The 12,438-nt window shown below is 38.6% G+C and overlaps 1 protein-coding gene across 1 annotated transcript in view; it reads left to right on the top strand.

The window, feature by feature from the left end:
* The window catches only part of TOX (thymocyte selection associated high mobility group box), a 297,453-nt gene that overhangs the window by 143,353 nt on the left and 141,662 nt on the right, over window positions 1-12,438 (top strand). Inside the window, exon 2 of the mRNA XM_082858836.1 lies at window positions 2,220-2,285. Within this exon, the coding sequence (XP_082714962.1) occupies window positions 2,220-2,285 (66 nt within the window). The remainder of the gene's footprint in view (window positions 1-2,219; window positions 2,286-12,438) is intronic.

The following is a 12,438-nucleotide window of genomic DNA, read 5'->3' as shown; positions in this document are numbered from 1 at the left end:
ATTATGATTCAGAATATATTTATACTTGTTATGGGGATTACATGCATGTGCTAGAAAGTCAGGTTTCCTGGGTTTGAATCCCAGCCCTGCCTTTTAGTAGCTGTGTAATTTCGAGCCTCTAGCTTTGATTCTCTGTGCCTTTGTAGGTAATAATAATACTTTAACTCTTTATTGTTGTGAAAATTAAATCAGTTGATACATGTAAAGATATAGGTAGGTTACAGGCACATAGAATATACTCAAAAAAATAGTTTTTCTTGTAGCCACATATCTTTTATTTAAAATGCTGTTTCAGCCTTGGCTCAATATTACTTAAGCGCTGATACTTTTTGAGGAAAGAGTCCTTAGGAGCAGTAACATTGCATGTATTCAATTAGCATACACTTTGGATAGACTAAAACCAAAACTTCAAAGCTTTAGTTGGCTTGAGAATGACACCAGATTTAGAAAATGAGTAAGAGAAGATGAAATAGAAAGTAACACATTTATAGAATATGCATAGGCAGTGGAGTATTTGATTCACTTCACTACTTCAGTTTAGTTTGCCACAGTCAGAGAAACTGTCCATATTTTAAATGGTTCTTTGGCATCTTAACATTAAAAACATTTATAAACAAACCAACAGTGGGTGGCGGTGGAGAAATGCTAAATGATGCTCTTTGTTAGGTTTTGAGCCGGTAGGAGTAACAGGCGGATCGATTGGGGCTAGACTACCTTTGGGCTGAAGGCATTCACCTGACTGATGGAAAACCAACCTTGGGTAAGTCACTCGGACTCAGGGCTCCCATGCCAGATGACAGAGCAACCAAACTGTCCAGCTGTTCTTTTCTGGGTGTGCTATTTCTGACCTGTCCAAACAACCACATCTTTCAGTGAGTGACTTCAGATCTGTTTAGGTAAGTCTGTTCACAAAACATGAAATACATTTGCAGGATGATGTGTGAGGAAATCCTTTGGTTCTTTGAACTTGATGAGTGCTTCAGTGTCCTTAGGGAGGTCTTTACTTGTTCAGCTCACGTTTCGGCGACTCTTCAGGGCACTGACTGCTGCTGACTGTAGTTCAGAGCCAGTTCCGAAGGTGTGGTGTGTCCCCAGCGTTCGCAGGGCCTCTTATGCCATGTCTATAACACGGTTTTCCGGTGGTGTAAAAGTACATCCACAGAACTGTGCGCGTGTATCTCCATCAGGAACACTGTTGTGTCTTGAAAAATAACTTCTCAGATTTTCAAGTTCCCGTGTCTGAAACTAGTCTGCAATGAAAGAACATTCAGACTCAGCTCTTTGAAGCTGGCTGTATTAGTCCATTTGATTATTTCCTTGGGAAAATTCTTCTTTTAACTAAAAGGGAAATGCTTTGCCCGTTTATCTAGTGACTAGATAGCTGAGGATTAAGTTTGAATGGAGTGATTACTGCTTTCAGAAACCCGAATAATGAAAAGTATGCTGTTGTTGTTGTTGTTTGAACTCTTCCACAGCTCTGCACTCGAACTGCCCCCAGGAATTTTCTCCTCCCATCTTGTTCCTAATTTTTAAATTCCTATACGGATTTCTATGCATTTGTAATACTTACATTAATTCTGTGTCTTTGAAAAACTTCGGAGAGGAAAATTTAATCATCGAGCCTGTATATTTTTATTGTTATCCATTATTATTATCATTCTTAGCATGCTTGTAGTGGCACGTGCTCTTTTCAAATATTATTATAAAATTCTTTAATCATAAGGCTATTGTGATGAAGCCAATTTCAGTCTATTATGAAAACTCTGCACTTTTTCATTTTTGAGAGCCAAATTCAGAATGCATTGAGCTGGGCCTCAGTGTATTTTCCATTATCCTTTTCTTTCAGAAATCATGCCATCCACTTAGTACTTCATTACAACCGAACTGCAATATGTATATACGTGGTACGCAAAATGAGCCATTTTGTTTTAAAACAGATTGCAGATGAAAGGAAACCATTCATTTCTTGCTTGCTTACTGTAATTACTAGAGCACTAATTACTCCAAATCACTGACATCCAGGGTCAGGAAAATGACAACAGAAACATCAAAGAATAGATGTGGCTCTCTTGCTGTGACAGATTTTGCGTATTTCCAACCACAGTATTTTTTTTTTATGGCTACTGTTTTCCAGTTTGATGGTGGAAAAAAACAAAACAAACAAAACAAACATGCACACAGTCAAGATTGCTGAATGTTTACTATTATTTCATTCGCAGTTTGACGGTGAGAACATGTATATGAGCATGACAGAGCCGAGCCAGGACTATGTGCCAGCCAGCCAGGTGGGTTAATTAATCTTCTCTGCCTTGTTTCAAATTGTAATTAAGCAAATTCAAAGAGTTGCATTGCAAATGAGTAGCACTATCAGTAGCTGCCGCAATCAGGAATAATCATAATTTATAAACAAAGCATTCAAGCCTTGTTTTCAGTTAATGAGATCGAGCTGATAAAACACCAGAGTTGGCATTTGTTGAAAGATAATACCTTGTTTCCTCTCCAGAACGGCAAGCAGCTGTTTTGCCAGCATGATCTTTCCTAAACAGTTGTTTTACCTTTAGGAAATAAAGTCTTTACAGGTGCAGGTTATTTGAGCTTCTGACTATAGATGAGTTAATTATTATAAGCTACACATGTCGCAAATAGCTTTAATGATCAATTATTGGGGCAGTTTTCAATAAAATGTTCCATTGATCTCCAGAATTGCAGGGCCAGAAAGTGCTCTATGTCTGTTTTCAAGCCAAAATCCGCGATATGATGGGAAACCTTTGAAGGGCACGTTTGTATCCATTTCCCTGGGAATGGTTGACAAGGTATTTAATCATGAGAAGTGACAACAGAAGTCCAATGAAAATGTAAATGGTTACATTTATAGACGTGAAGGCTTGGCTATTTATTTTTAGATACTTAAGACCAGGCCCCTTGATCTACAGAGGGCGTTTGAAGCAAAGTGGTGACTGCCCTAGGGGGCCACTATAACATGGTATGTAAGAACCTTGTAAGCAAAAACAAATAAATGAATAAATGAAAGTGAGGGAGAGTTCACAGGAGCATTGTGTGGACTTGCACATATTTTTTTCTGGAAGAGTATAACCGTGGTAGCTTGGAGTTTCATGTGTCAGTAACTATAGCATAAACTCAAACATTGAAAACAGTTGTTTTCATATCCGCCCAAATAGATTTGATAACTGGGAAGGGTGGGGGAATAGGGAACAAAAATAGAACGATTTTTCTTCATGGTGCTTGTCAGTGAATTAAATCTAATGTATGTGTCAGGGGTGCACTTTATGGGGCTTTGAAATTTCTCTAAGAACAAAATGTCTCAGGCTTAACTCAAAACAGAGGCAGGCCTGCCTCTCCATGAACTTTGCGTTTAGAAGTCATTATGATCACTGCCTTCTCTGGCAGACATTCTGGAAACTATACTATATTGTTCAGATGAGAAGGTCATCATTAAGTTCAAAGATCCGGACTACATTTCCTTCCATTCACCTGAGTCGATCACTCTCAGAATACCTTTGGAAGGCTGGGCTTTGCATTTAGAATTTTTACTTAACTGAATTCATTCAGCTAAGTAGCCGGCAGGATCCATAGGTAGTTCTGAGTAGGACTGTTTGATTAAAAAATGAAAAATGTTACTATTGATTTTCTTCCAACCATCAATCCCAAAACTGTACTGACAAGTTTAGTATTACTATTAGATTAAAGCAACCTGGTATCATCTCTTCGTTGCCTTTAGGGTTTTGAAGTGTAAGGGCTAATTGAATTTGTTTGAAACAGTAGAAACACAAACTCAATAAATGATTGCTGTTATAAAGCAGCTGCTCCCTTTCAGAGAATCATTATGTCCGCCTTAAAGACTTTTGGATAAAGGATTGGAAATTCAAAGCATATACATTATAACAACTTAGATTTTTAAATTCAAGTACAATGAATAATATTAAACCCTGACTAAAATCAAACAACTAACATTATTTTTCTTAATATTTAAGTCAAGAGTTACCAAGAATGTTTTAAATGCCAGTGATAATTCATGAAGGAGTAAAGAGCTCCAGATACTTTATGTGCTTTGTAAAGATATAGCCAGTTTGTGTGCCTGAAGCAAACTATTTTTTAATAATGCAGCACATATGAAAATGTTTTTAGAATGTGCTATTTCAAAAATTCCACTAATGTAAAATAATACACACTCTGGCAGAGAATAAGCTTCACAAATTACGTAAGTTGAATGGCCTTAGCTAAATTTTACACTTGACATTCCTTTTGTTTACTGTAATATGGTATATTCAAGAATTCATTACCTGGTATTCTTTTGGGAATTTTAATCAATTTACCCCTTTCGGCAACTATAAATAAGATTTTAGTCATCCTGCAGGAAAAAAAATAGCTTTGTTCTTTTTCCTACATAACATCAAACATCTGCATAGTCGAGTAATCCAAGACAACTTGCCTCTTAGTATCTCTCAACAATTTTAATTCCTGTTCAATTGTCAAATCAGTACATGCTTTGGGACTCAACAGACTAAGTTGCTAAGTAGTAGCATATGGCACACTACTGCTCCTGTGACGTTGCTGCAGGCAAATAGCATGATTCTAAACTTGAAATGATTTTTATAGAACGCCAGTGCTGGAATGGCTCCACAAATGGAAGGACACTGTAAAAATTAATGATATTCTTTTAGACAGTCCCAGAGGGCTCTCTGGCACTATCTACTATGTGAATTCTATACCTCTTAAGCTAGTGTATACAAATCCTTAAATTTTTTTGCATATAATTTTGTAATCGATAGGCAGCTTTTACATCGAATATACCACCCTATAATAAGCCTGACAAGTATGCAATAAAAACCCATGACATTTCCACTTCTCCCGGCTTCGTTCTTAGAATATTGACTGTTTTCTCCTGTAATAGCCCTAAGTGTGCTGGCCACTCAGTGCTTTAGACACCATTTAGCTTTTTCTTACTCTGGGTAGCATTTGAACCATGCAATGCAAGATTTCTTTGTGGGTTTCTAGACCCTGGCTAAGGGGGCCCATGTTGCTTGATACCTCATGAACTTGCAGGTTCCCTTCTGTAGAGTTTGGGGGAAAATGTGAGTGGCTAATGGAAGGGAAGCCAGACATGAGGAGGGGCCACTGGCCATCACACACTCCTTTGTCATTCTTAACGTGTCATGTTTGATTGACCAACATGCCGAAGGACACAACAAGGAGGTGGAAGGGGATTGGGCTGCCCACCAGAGCCCTGCCCCTTCTCCAGAATAGCCCAGGCCCACTCATGCTGGGGATCGATCCTTCTCTTTCCCTGAAAAACTCAAGCTCCTTTCTCCAGCCCTTACAATTCTAGTACCTTCTGTAATTCCTTATATGTGATTGATTATGCTCAAGATATAAATGTTCATTTGAACCAAGTACATCAAAGGAAACAGGAGTCCGGTTCTCTTGACAGGAACTTTCTATGGCACCAAGGTCATTTATCTATTTATTTACTTATTTTTTCCGTTTTCTTTTCCTCATTCTTTTTCTTCTATGGAAGTTACAAAAATATCATTTTCCACGACTACCTATTCATTCCATGCTTTCCACCCACACTGGCAACATTCTTTACCAGTTCCGTGGACATAGGAACTCTTCACTTCTCACCTGTGTCTCAGTTCAGGAACTGTGTGGAAAAGATTGAGAAGGACTGGTTTTTTTTTAATGTGTGTGTGTGTGTGTGTGTGTGTGTGTGTGTGTTTATGTATATATACACACATACACACAAGAAATAATCACCTGACAGGGAAAATCAGAAGATTTTTCTGGTGTCAGATCATGGAGAAGATTTGGTTACTTGATTGAACCATGTTTTTTAATAAATCACTTCCTCCTTGACCTTGGCCTTGACTCCAGTAAACCATTTCTTTCTGCTTGTTTTCCCTCTTTATTTCCCTGCTTCCTTCATTCCTTCTCCCCTTCTTCGTATTTTCCTTCCATCCTCCTTCCTTCCATGAACAGTTATCCTTTAAGCTTGAACTAATTTTTGTTGTTAATTCTGCGCATCATAGTAAACCCTAAGTATTACATGTCCTGACCTAAGATCCTGTTTTAGATTATTTTCAGGTTGTGATCAGCTTTCTCTGCTTCTTTTTTCTTCCTGCACTGGAATTGTCTCTCTTACCTGGTTCCTCAAATTTCAAGATTAAAAATAACTATGATAAAATAAAGCAATATTATTTTTTCCTGGAATCTTACAACTAAGCATCTAACGTGCATTTTGTACCATCCATCTTGAATGGAAAAGTTGAAGAGCGCCCTCTAGGGCAGCTCTCATGTGAGTTTCAGGTTTGATTTCTAACCTCCCTGGGCACCTGTCCCTAACAGCAGCTCAGACTCAACATATCCATTCGTCAAACTGAAATTCATCACCTCCAGCCCACTCCCTCACCCCAAACTTCTTTTTTTCCTATATTGCCTATAGTCGTGAGAGTTAACACCACCCCCAGCCCCGTCACCCAAGACAGAAACTTGAAGAGTCTCCCTTACACTCTCAGCCCTGAGTTGATCCCAGGTAGTTCTGACTCTACTTCTCTGCTTCACTGCTGAATCTGTCTCCTCTTTTCCTTCTGTGTAATTACTGCCTGAGCTCTGGACCTCAAAGGTTCTCATTAACTCACCTCATCTTACCTCATTTCCATCTTTCCTTCTCTCCTCTTGCTGTTGCTGAACGATCCATGTTCCTTCCTTCCTTACACACCTCCGTGCCTCTCCAGCATCTGGTTGGAGTTACCGAGGCACACATCTGCCCTGCTGTGGCATGTAGCCTGCCCACCTGACTGTGGTAGGACTCGCCCTTCTTTCTCTCTGGATCTCCTGTGCTTAGATGATGCCCGACACGTTGGAAGTGTGCAGCATTATTTTGTGTACATGTTTCAATCACCTTAACTCTTTGAGTCTTCTACTTGCGATGGTTTTCAGCCCTCCTGTGCAGACATTTAGCAAACCTGGCCATGCCCATTCCATTCCAGGAGCACCCCTCCTCCTGGGTGTCAGCACCTTGCACATTAACAAAAGACACCAGCACTTCTGTCTCCTCAGAGAATTATTTCAAGTCCAAGACTCAGAGAACTAATGTGATAATAGACTAGATAATAACAGGCATTTATTCTTACAATAATATCGGATTGCTATTTGTCATATGCAATATAATGGCAGCAGAACCAATAGGACTTTCCAAGTTCTTTTTTGTGCAGTGTTCTCTTTTTTTTTTAAACATCTTTATTGGGGTATAATTGCTTTACAATGGTGTGTTTGTGCAGTGTTCTCTTAAATCTACTGTTAGAATTGTAATATTTTGAGGTTTGCAAACATATTAATAGCTATATCTGTATTTTTAGTTACATGTTTTCCTAATGAGAAAATTCTCAGGGTTAGATAGAATATAAATGAGGTATGACAACAGGGCCTGGAAAGTATAATATTTTTTAAGAGCACTTTGGAAAAAACATCTCTTGACTTAGGCCATAAAATTTCCATGATCATGACATAAATTTGAACTATAAATTAGACCAATTACTTTTAGATTGGTTCCTTTTGGCAGAAATTTCGGGAGTAAGGTCAGCTTGACTTTTTGACCATTCACCCAATAAAATAGCAAAACTGCCAGGCTTTGAGTAATCTAGTTAGTCCAGCAAAGTCTGACATCTTAACAAGCCCAAACTAGTTACTCAAACCAGTCTTCAGTGTAACGTTCAAATGATTACTCTGCGCAGTCCCGGAGGTATTCATTACAGGCAAAATTGCTCTTTTGCCTTGCATACAAGCTGAGTTTTCAATGGGAAATGAAAGGCTGCCTGGAAAAATAGGCCACCTAATTAAGTTAAACTACTCTAGCATTTGGCTTGACATCTTCATTACTCAAAATTAAAAAGATGCTTCACTCGAGCACACAAGTTACTATTGTTTATGTTGTTTTCTTCCTAAATTGGCTTCTTACATGGAAATCTGTTTTTCAGAATTATATCTTGAAATAGCTCACATATTTCATACAGTTTATAAAAATGTCTTAATAGCTGTATGGATACTGAATACCGGCGCCATGCAAATATATATCTTAGGGCTCTTGATAGTCAAGCACACATTAGTCTTTCTGCAGATTTTCTTGATCATTTACATTTTGGTATGGTTGAAATTTAGATGATTTTTTACCCACCCAGTCTTTATTATTATTAGTTGGGTATCGACTCTAACCTATAAATGATCAGTTACATGAGAAACAGAATTCCTCAAAAAAATTTTAAGTAGACAGTAAAATCTAAACTGAAATTCATTTGTCCAGTAGGAGTGTTTTATATCAACTTCTCTAGCAGAGCTATTTTGGGAACATTTTAAAACACAAACACATGTAGAGTACACCATCTACTGATTGCCAGTTCCTACTCATTGACACTAATAAGGCTGCTGACAGGTTAAATGTTGTGTATCATATACATTTCTAAGCTGTGGGATTTGCGAATGCAAGACTCATTTTTTATTTCAGAAAATAAATGTTTGTTGCTGAGTATGCTTGAGAATTTTACAATAATTGTCTAATAGTATGTTTTTTTCAAGCATTAGGCAAATGCATTTCAGTGATAAAAATTATGAAACTATCTGTATGGAATAGCATGTGTAACAAAAACAGATTCTCCAAAAGCATCGAGCTCCATGTGAAGGATGGTTTGCTCAGTGAACAGCTGTCAAGTGACACCAAGACATTTAGGCACCAGCAAGAGGTGCTGTGACTCTAACACACAGCCTGACCAGTTATACAGTTGATTTTGATACGTTTTGAAAACAGCCCTTTAGCTTGTTCAGAATCGTATTTTTTTGCAGCTGTTTTTCTTTAGCATATGAGCAGTGATGAAAAACTAAATGATCCTTCCTGTTAAATTTTGCAATATATATATATATGTGTGTTAGGTTTTTTTTCTATCACTCATAATAAACCTGTCACTAAAGGATGTCTAAAAAATAGGTATGATATTCAAGTTAAGAATAGCAATATGTTGAATGATGTTATCTGTCCATGCCAACTCTACTTCCAAGACACTTTAAGATTGTTCCAAACAAACACTAAAATGTCATTATGCCCGTATGTCAAGTAGAAGCGACTCTGCCCATTTTTAGTAAAAGAACACTGACGCTTAGAAAAGCTGTTTTTCCACCCATCCCTATATCTTCTGAGACCACCTTCTTCATATCCTCACCTGCCACCCAAACACCTTTAAAAAAGTGTCAAGTTTCCCTTTGCAGTTTCAGTTCCTTGGTTTTAGAGCAGACTTAGCTGGACTTCCCAGAAACACAGAGTTTCAGTTTCATCTTTATCCCACATTTTCTTTCTTTCTCCTGTGTTTTTTCGGATCTATGTTACTTCGCAGTTTGGACATGAAAATTTCTAACTATAATCCTAATGATCTGAGAGTAACTGGTGGCTGTCTTGGAAAATGCTCTCCATCCACTCCTTCCTCTTTGTAAGTTATGATCACTGATCCTGTCGCAAGCAAAGTCAAACAAGTGACTTCTTGGTTTTGGCATCAGATTTTCCAAATAGAACATCCTGGTCTGAAACTCAGGAGGGCTCTGAGGGTCATGATTTGAGACCAGTAATGAAGCCTTCCTTGGATGTGACTGGGCCTCCTAGCATTTCAGGAGAAGTCCTGCATTCAAGAATAGCTAAGCCCATTGTGAGTAGTTATTTTCTGAACTCACACACCAGAGTGGCCATGGAGGAGGGGGAGCTGGGGGCAGGGATAGAGCAGGGCCAGCGCCCTGTACGGAAGTTGCCTTCAGGGAAGCCTGAACTCACCTGTACTGTGAACACTGAGCTGTTTATTTCTTATGCTCTGACTTCAGTTAAATGTCTTGCTTGCCAAGACGATGGTAAGTTTTAGTAGGAAGCTTCTGCTTGGCTGGAAGTTTAGGTTAGCACTCCCCTACCTCCTTGGTAAAGAATGAAGTCGATCCATAATAATAACAACTGTCAGTTGGCAGCTACCTGTGTCTGTAAGGAACTAAGCAAAGGCCTTGCACTCATTATCTCATTTAATCCTTACAAAAATTCTTGGAGGATGATAATGATAGAGGGACTGGCCAAACATCAAAAAGATAGTACATATCCCAGCTAAGTTCCTGGCCCGGAAAGGCCTAATGCCCAAGTCAGACTCCATCCATGGGCAGCAAGGCCTCACTGTATTTTAGAACTTTAAGGTCAAAATGTTGATGTGCTAACCTCAGACCTCGTTAGTATTCAGATAACTGCATGTGTTACCGTGCGTGGGAATACTCTGAAAAACAGCAGGTTGAACCAAATATTTGACCATCTCTTCCCTACCAAAGCAGCAATTTCATATTTGTTCAAACACACATATAAGCTGTGCAGAGGTGAGGTGTTTATTTGCAGTCCCTGGCTTCTTTTATCCAAAGTGGTGATTCCTTCTTTCCCGTCTTTTCCAGCCTTTTCCAAACCTTTGCCTCCATAGCTGTTCCCTTTTCCTCTGTATTTTCATTGCTTTCCTTGTCTGGGTCCAGGACTCTTCCCCTTCTTGTCGTTTTTCCTTTTCTCCACCAAAAGATAAACAAAGTATAGGAGGTCTTTGCATCACAGACATCGCACCACTTCCACTGCTTTCTCAGGGATCCTGCTCCTGGGAAACCGAAGGAGGAGGAATTCTATCTTTTTTAAACTCAGGAAATTATCTCCAATTGCTCATCTTTTTTTCCCCTTGCCCCTATCTTCAGCTCCGCTTCAGCATAAGCTTTCTTGGTAGTGAAGACGTAGAAAGCGAGATGGTCCTCGGATACCTAGGGATCCAGCTGCAATTGCTTCCTGGTAAAAGATCCAAACAGTGGGAATTGCCTGTTGGAGAATGATGATCTTTCCTTTTTCTGGCCCTCTTGATTGTGGGAGGAGCCAGACCAAGAGCAGAGGCCATCTGTTTAGCTCCTCTGCTAATCTGGCTTTTTCATGAAGAATGTGGGTTTACATATGCAACATTTACTGATTTCTGTACAATGGGAAAAAATGAAAAGAATGGCCATAAACACATATAGTGTGTATTTTAAAGTTTACATAAAAATATGTACATATAAAAATAGGCCAACACTGAATGCTTAATTCCATGCTGGCTGCCTATATATGATTTAGCAAAAAGAATCTGACCATAAGCAAAAACCAATTTAGCACAGGTTTCTTAAAAAAGAAAATTTTATTAAAGCTCAAAGGCCGTACATGCTTTAAAATAGTATATTAAAACCCAAATGCGGGCTTCCCTGGTGGCGCAGTGGTTGAGAGTCCGCCTGCCGATGCAGGGGACACGGGTTCATGCTCCGGTCCGGGAAGATCCCACATGCCACGGAGCGGCTGGGCCCGTGTGCCACAACTACTGAGCCTGTGCTCTAGAGCCCGTGAGCCACAAATACTGAGCCTGCATGCCACAACTACTGAAGCCCCTGCACCTAGAGCCCGTGCTCCGCAGCAAGAGAAGCCACTGCAATGAGAAGCCTGCGCACAGCAATGAAGAGTAGGCCCCGCTCATCGCAGCTTAGAGAAAGCCCACGCACAGCAACGAAGACCCAATGCAGACAAAAATTAATTAATTAATTAAAAAAAACCCAATGCATTTTATTCAATTATGAAATGTAAAAAATTCTATGTATTCATGCTATGGGTTTCCCCTCTGCTCAACTAGTTCTCTGAATACAGGCAAATCATTTAACCTCTTTACTCATTTTTCGCATCTACAAAGTGGGAGTGTGGTCTCTGAGGTCTTCTCTCGAGCGAGCATTCTGTAATTTCATTTGAGCGTAAATATAGAACTCTAGAACATTATCCTAAGAAAAAGAATGCATAAGGTTATTCACCACAGTGAGGTTCATAACAGAGAAAAATTAGAAATACCCTAAATGTTTGGTAATAAGAAACTGGAATAAATTACAGAACATGCACACAATGATATAATACGTCGTCATTTAAGCAAAATGTAATAGATGATATTTATTGACATGAAAAATATTCACATCCTTTTAAGTGACCAGGTTAAATTATATGATGGTATAATAATATAGCTTACATTTATTGATAGCTCTTATGAGCTAGTATATTACTCAAATTTAAATAATTTGTAATAATAATTTGTAATAATAATGTAATTTGTAATAATAATAATGATATAAATCATTATCTCATTTATCTCAGTTAATCCTGATATACCCTTAATGAATTGAATACTGTTATCAACCCTACTTTACAGCTTTGGGAACTAAGGTTTAGAAGAATTAAGTAACTACACCTGCTAAGAGATAAGATGAGATTTGCATATAGCATTTCTAGCTCCAAAATCAGAGCTTTATTAAAAACAAAACAAAAGCCCCAAACAAGATAGCAAATATGGACTGAAAAGATTCTTGAAAGAATGCACA

This window comes from Leucopleurus acutus, assembly GCF_964270905.1.
Source record: "Leucopleurus acutus genome assembly, chromosome: 17".
In the NCBI taxonomy this organism is placed as follows: Eukaryota; Metazoa; Chordata; class Mammalia; order Artiodactyla; family Delphinidae; genus Leucopleurus; species Leucopleurus acutus.
This window is presented reverse-complemented; position numbering and strand designations above follow the sequence as displayed.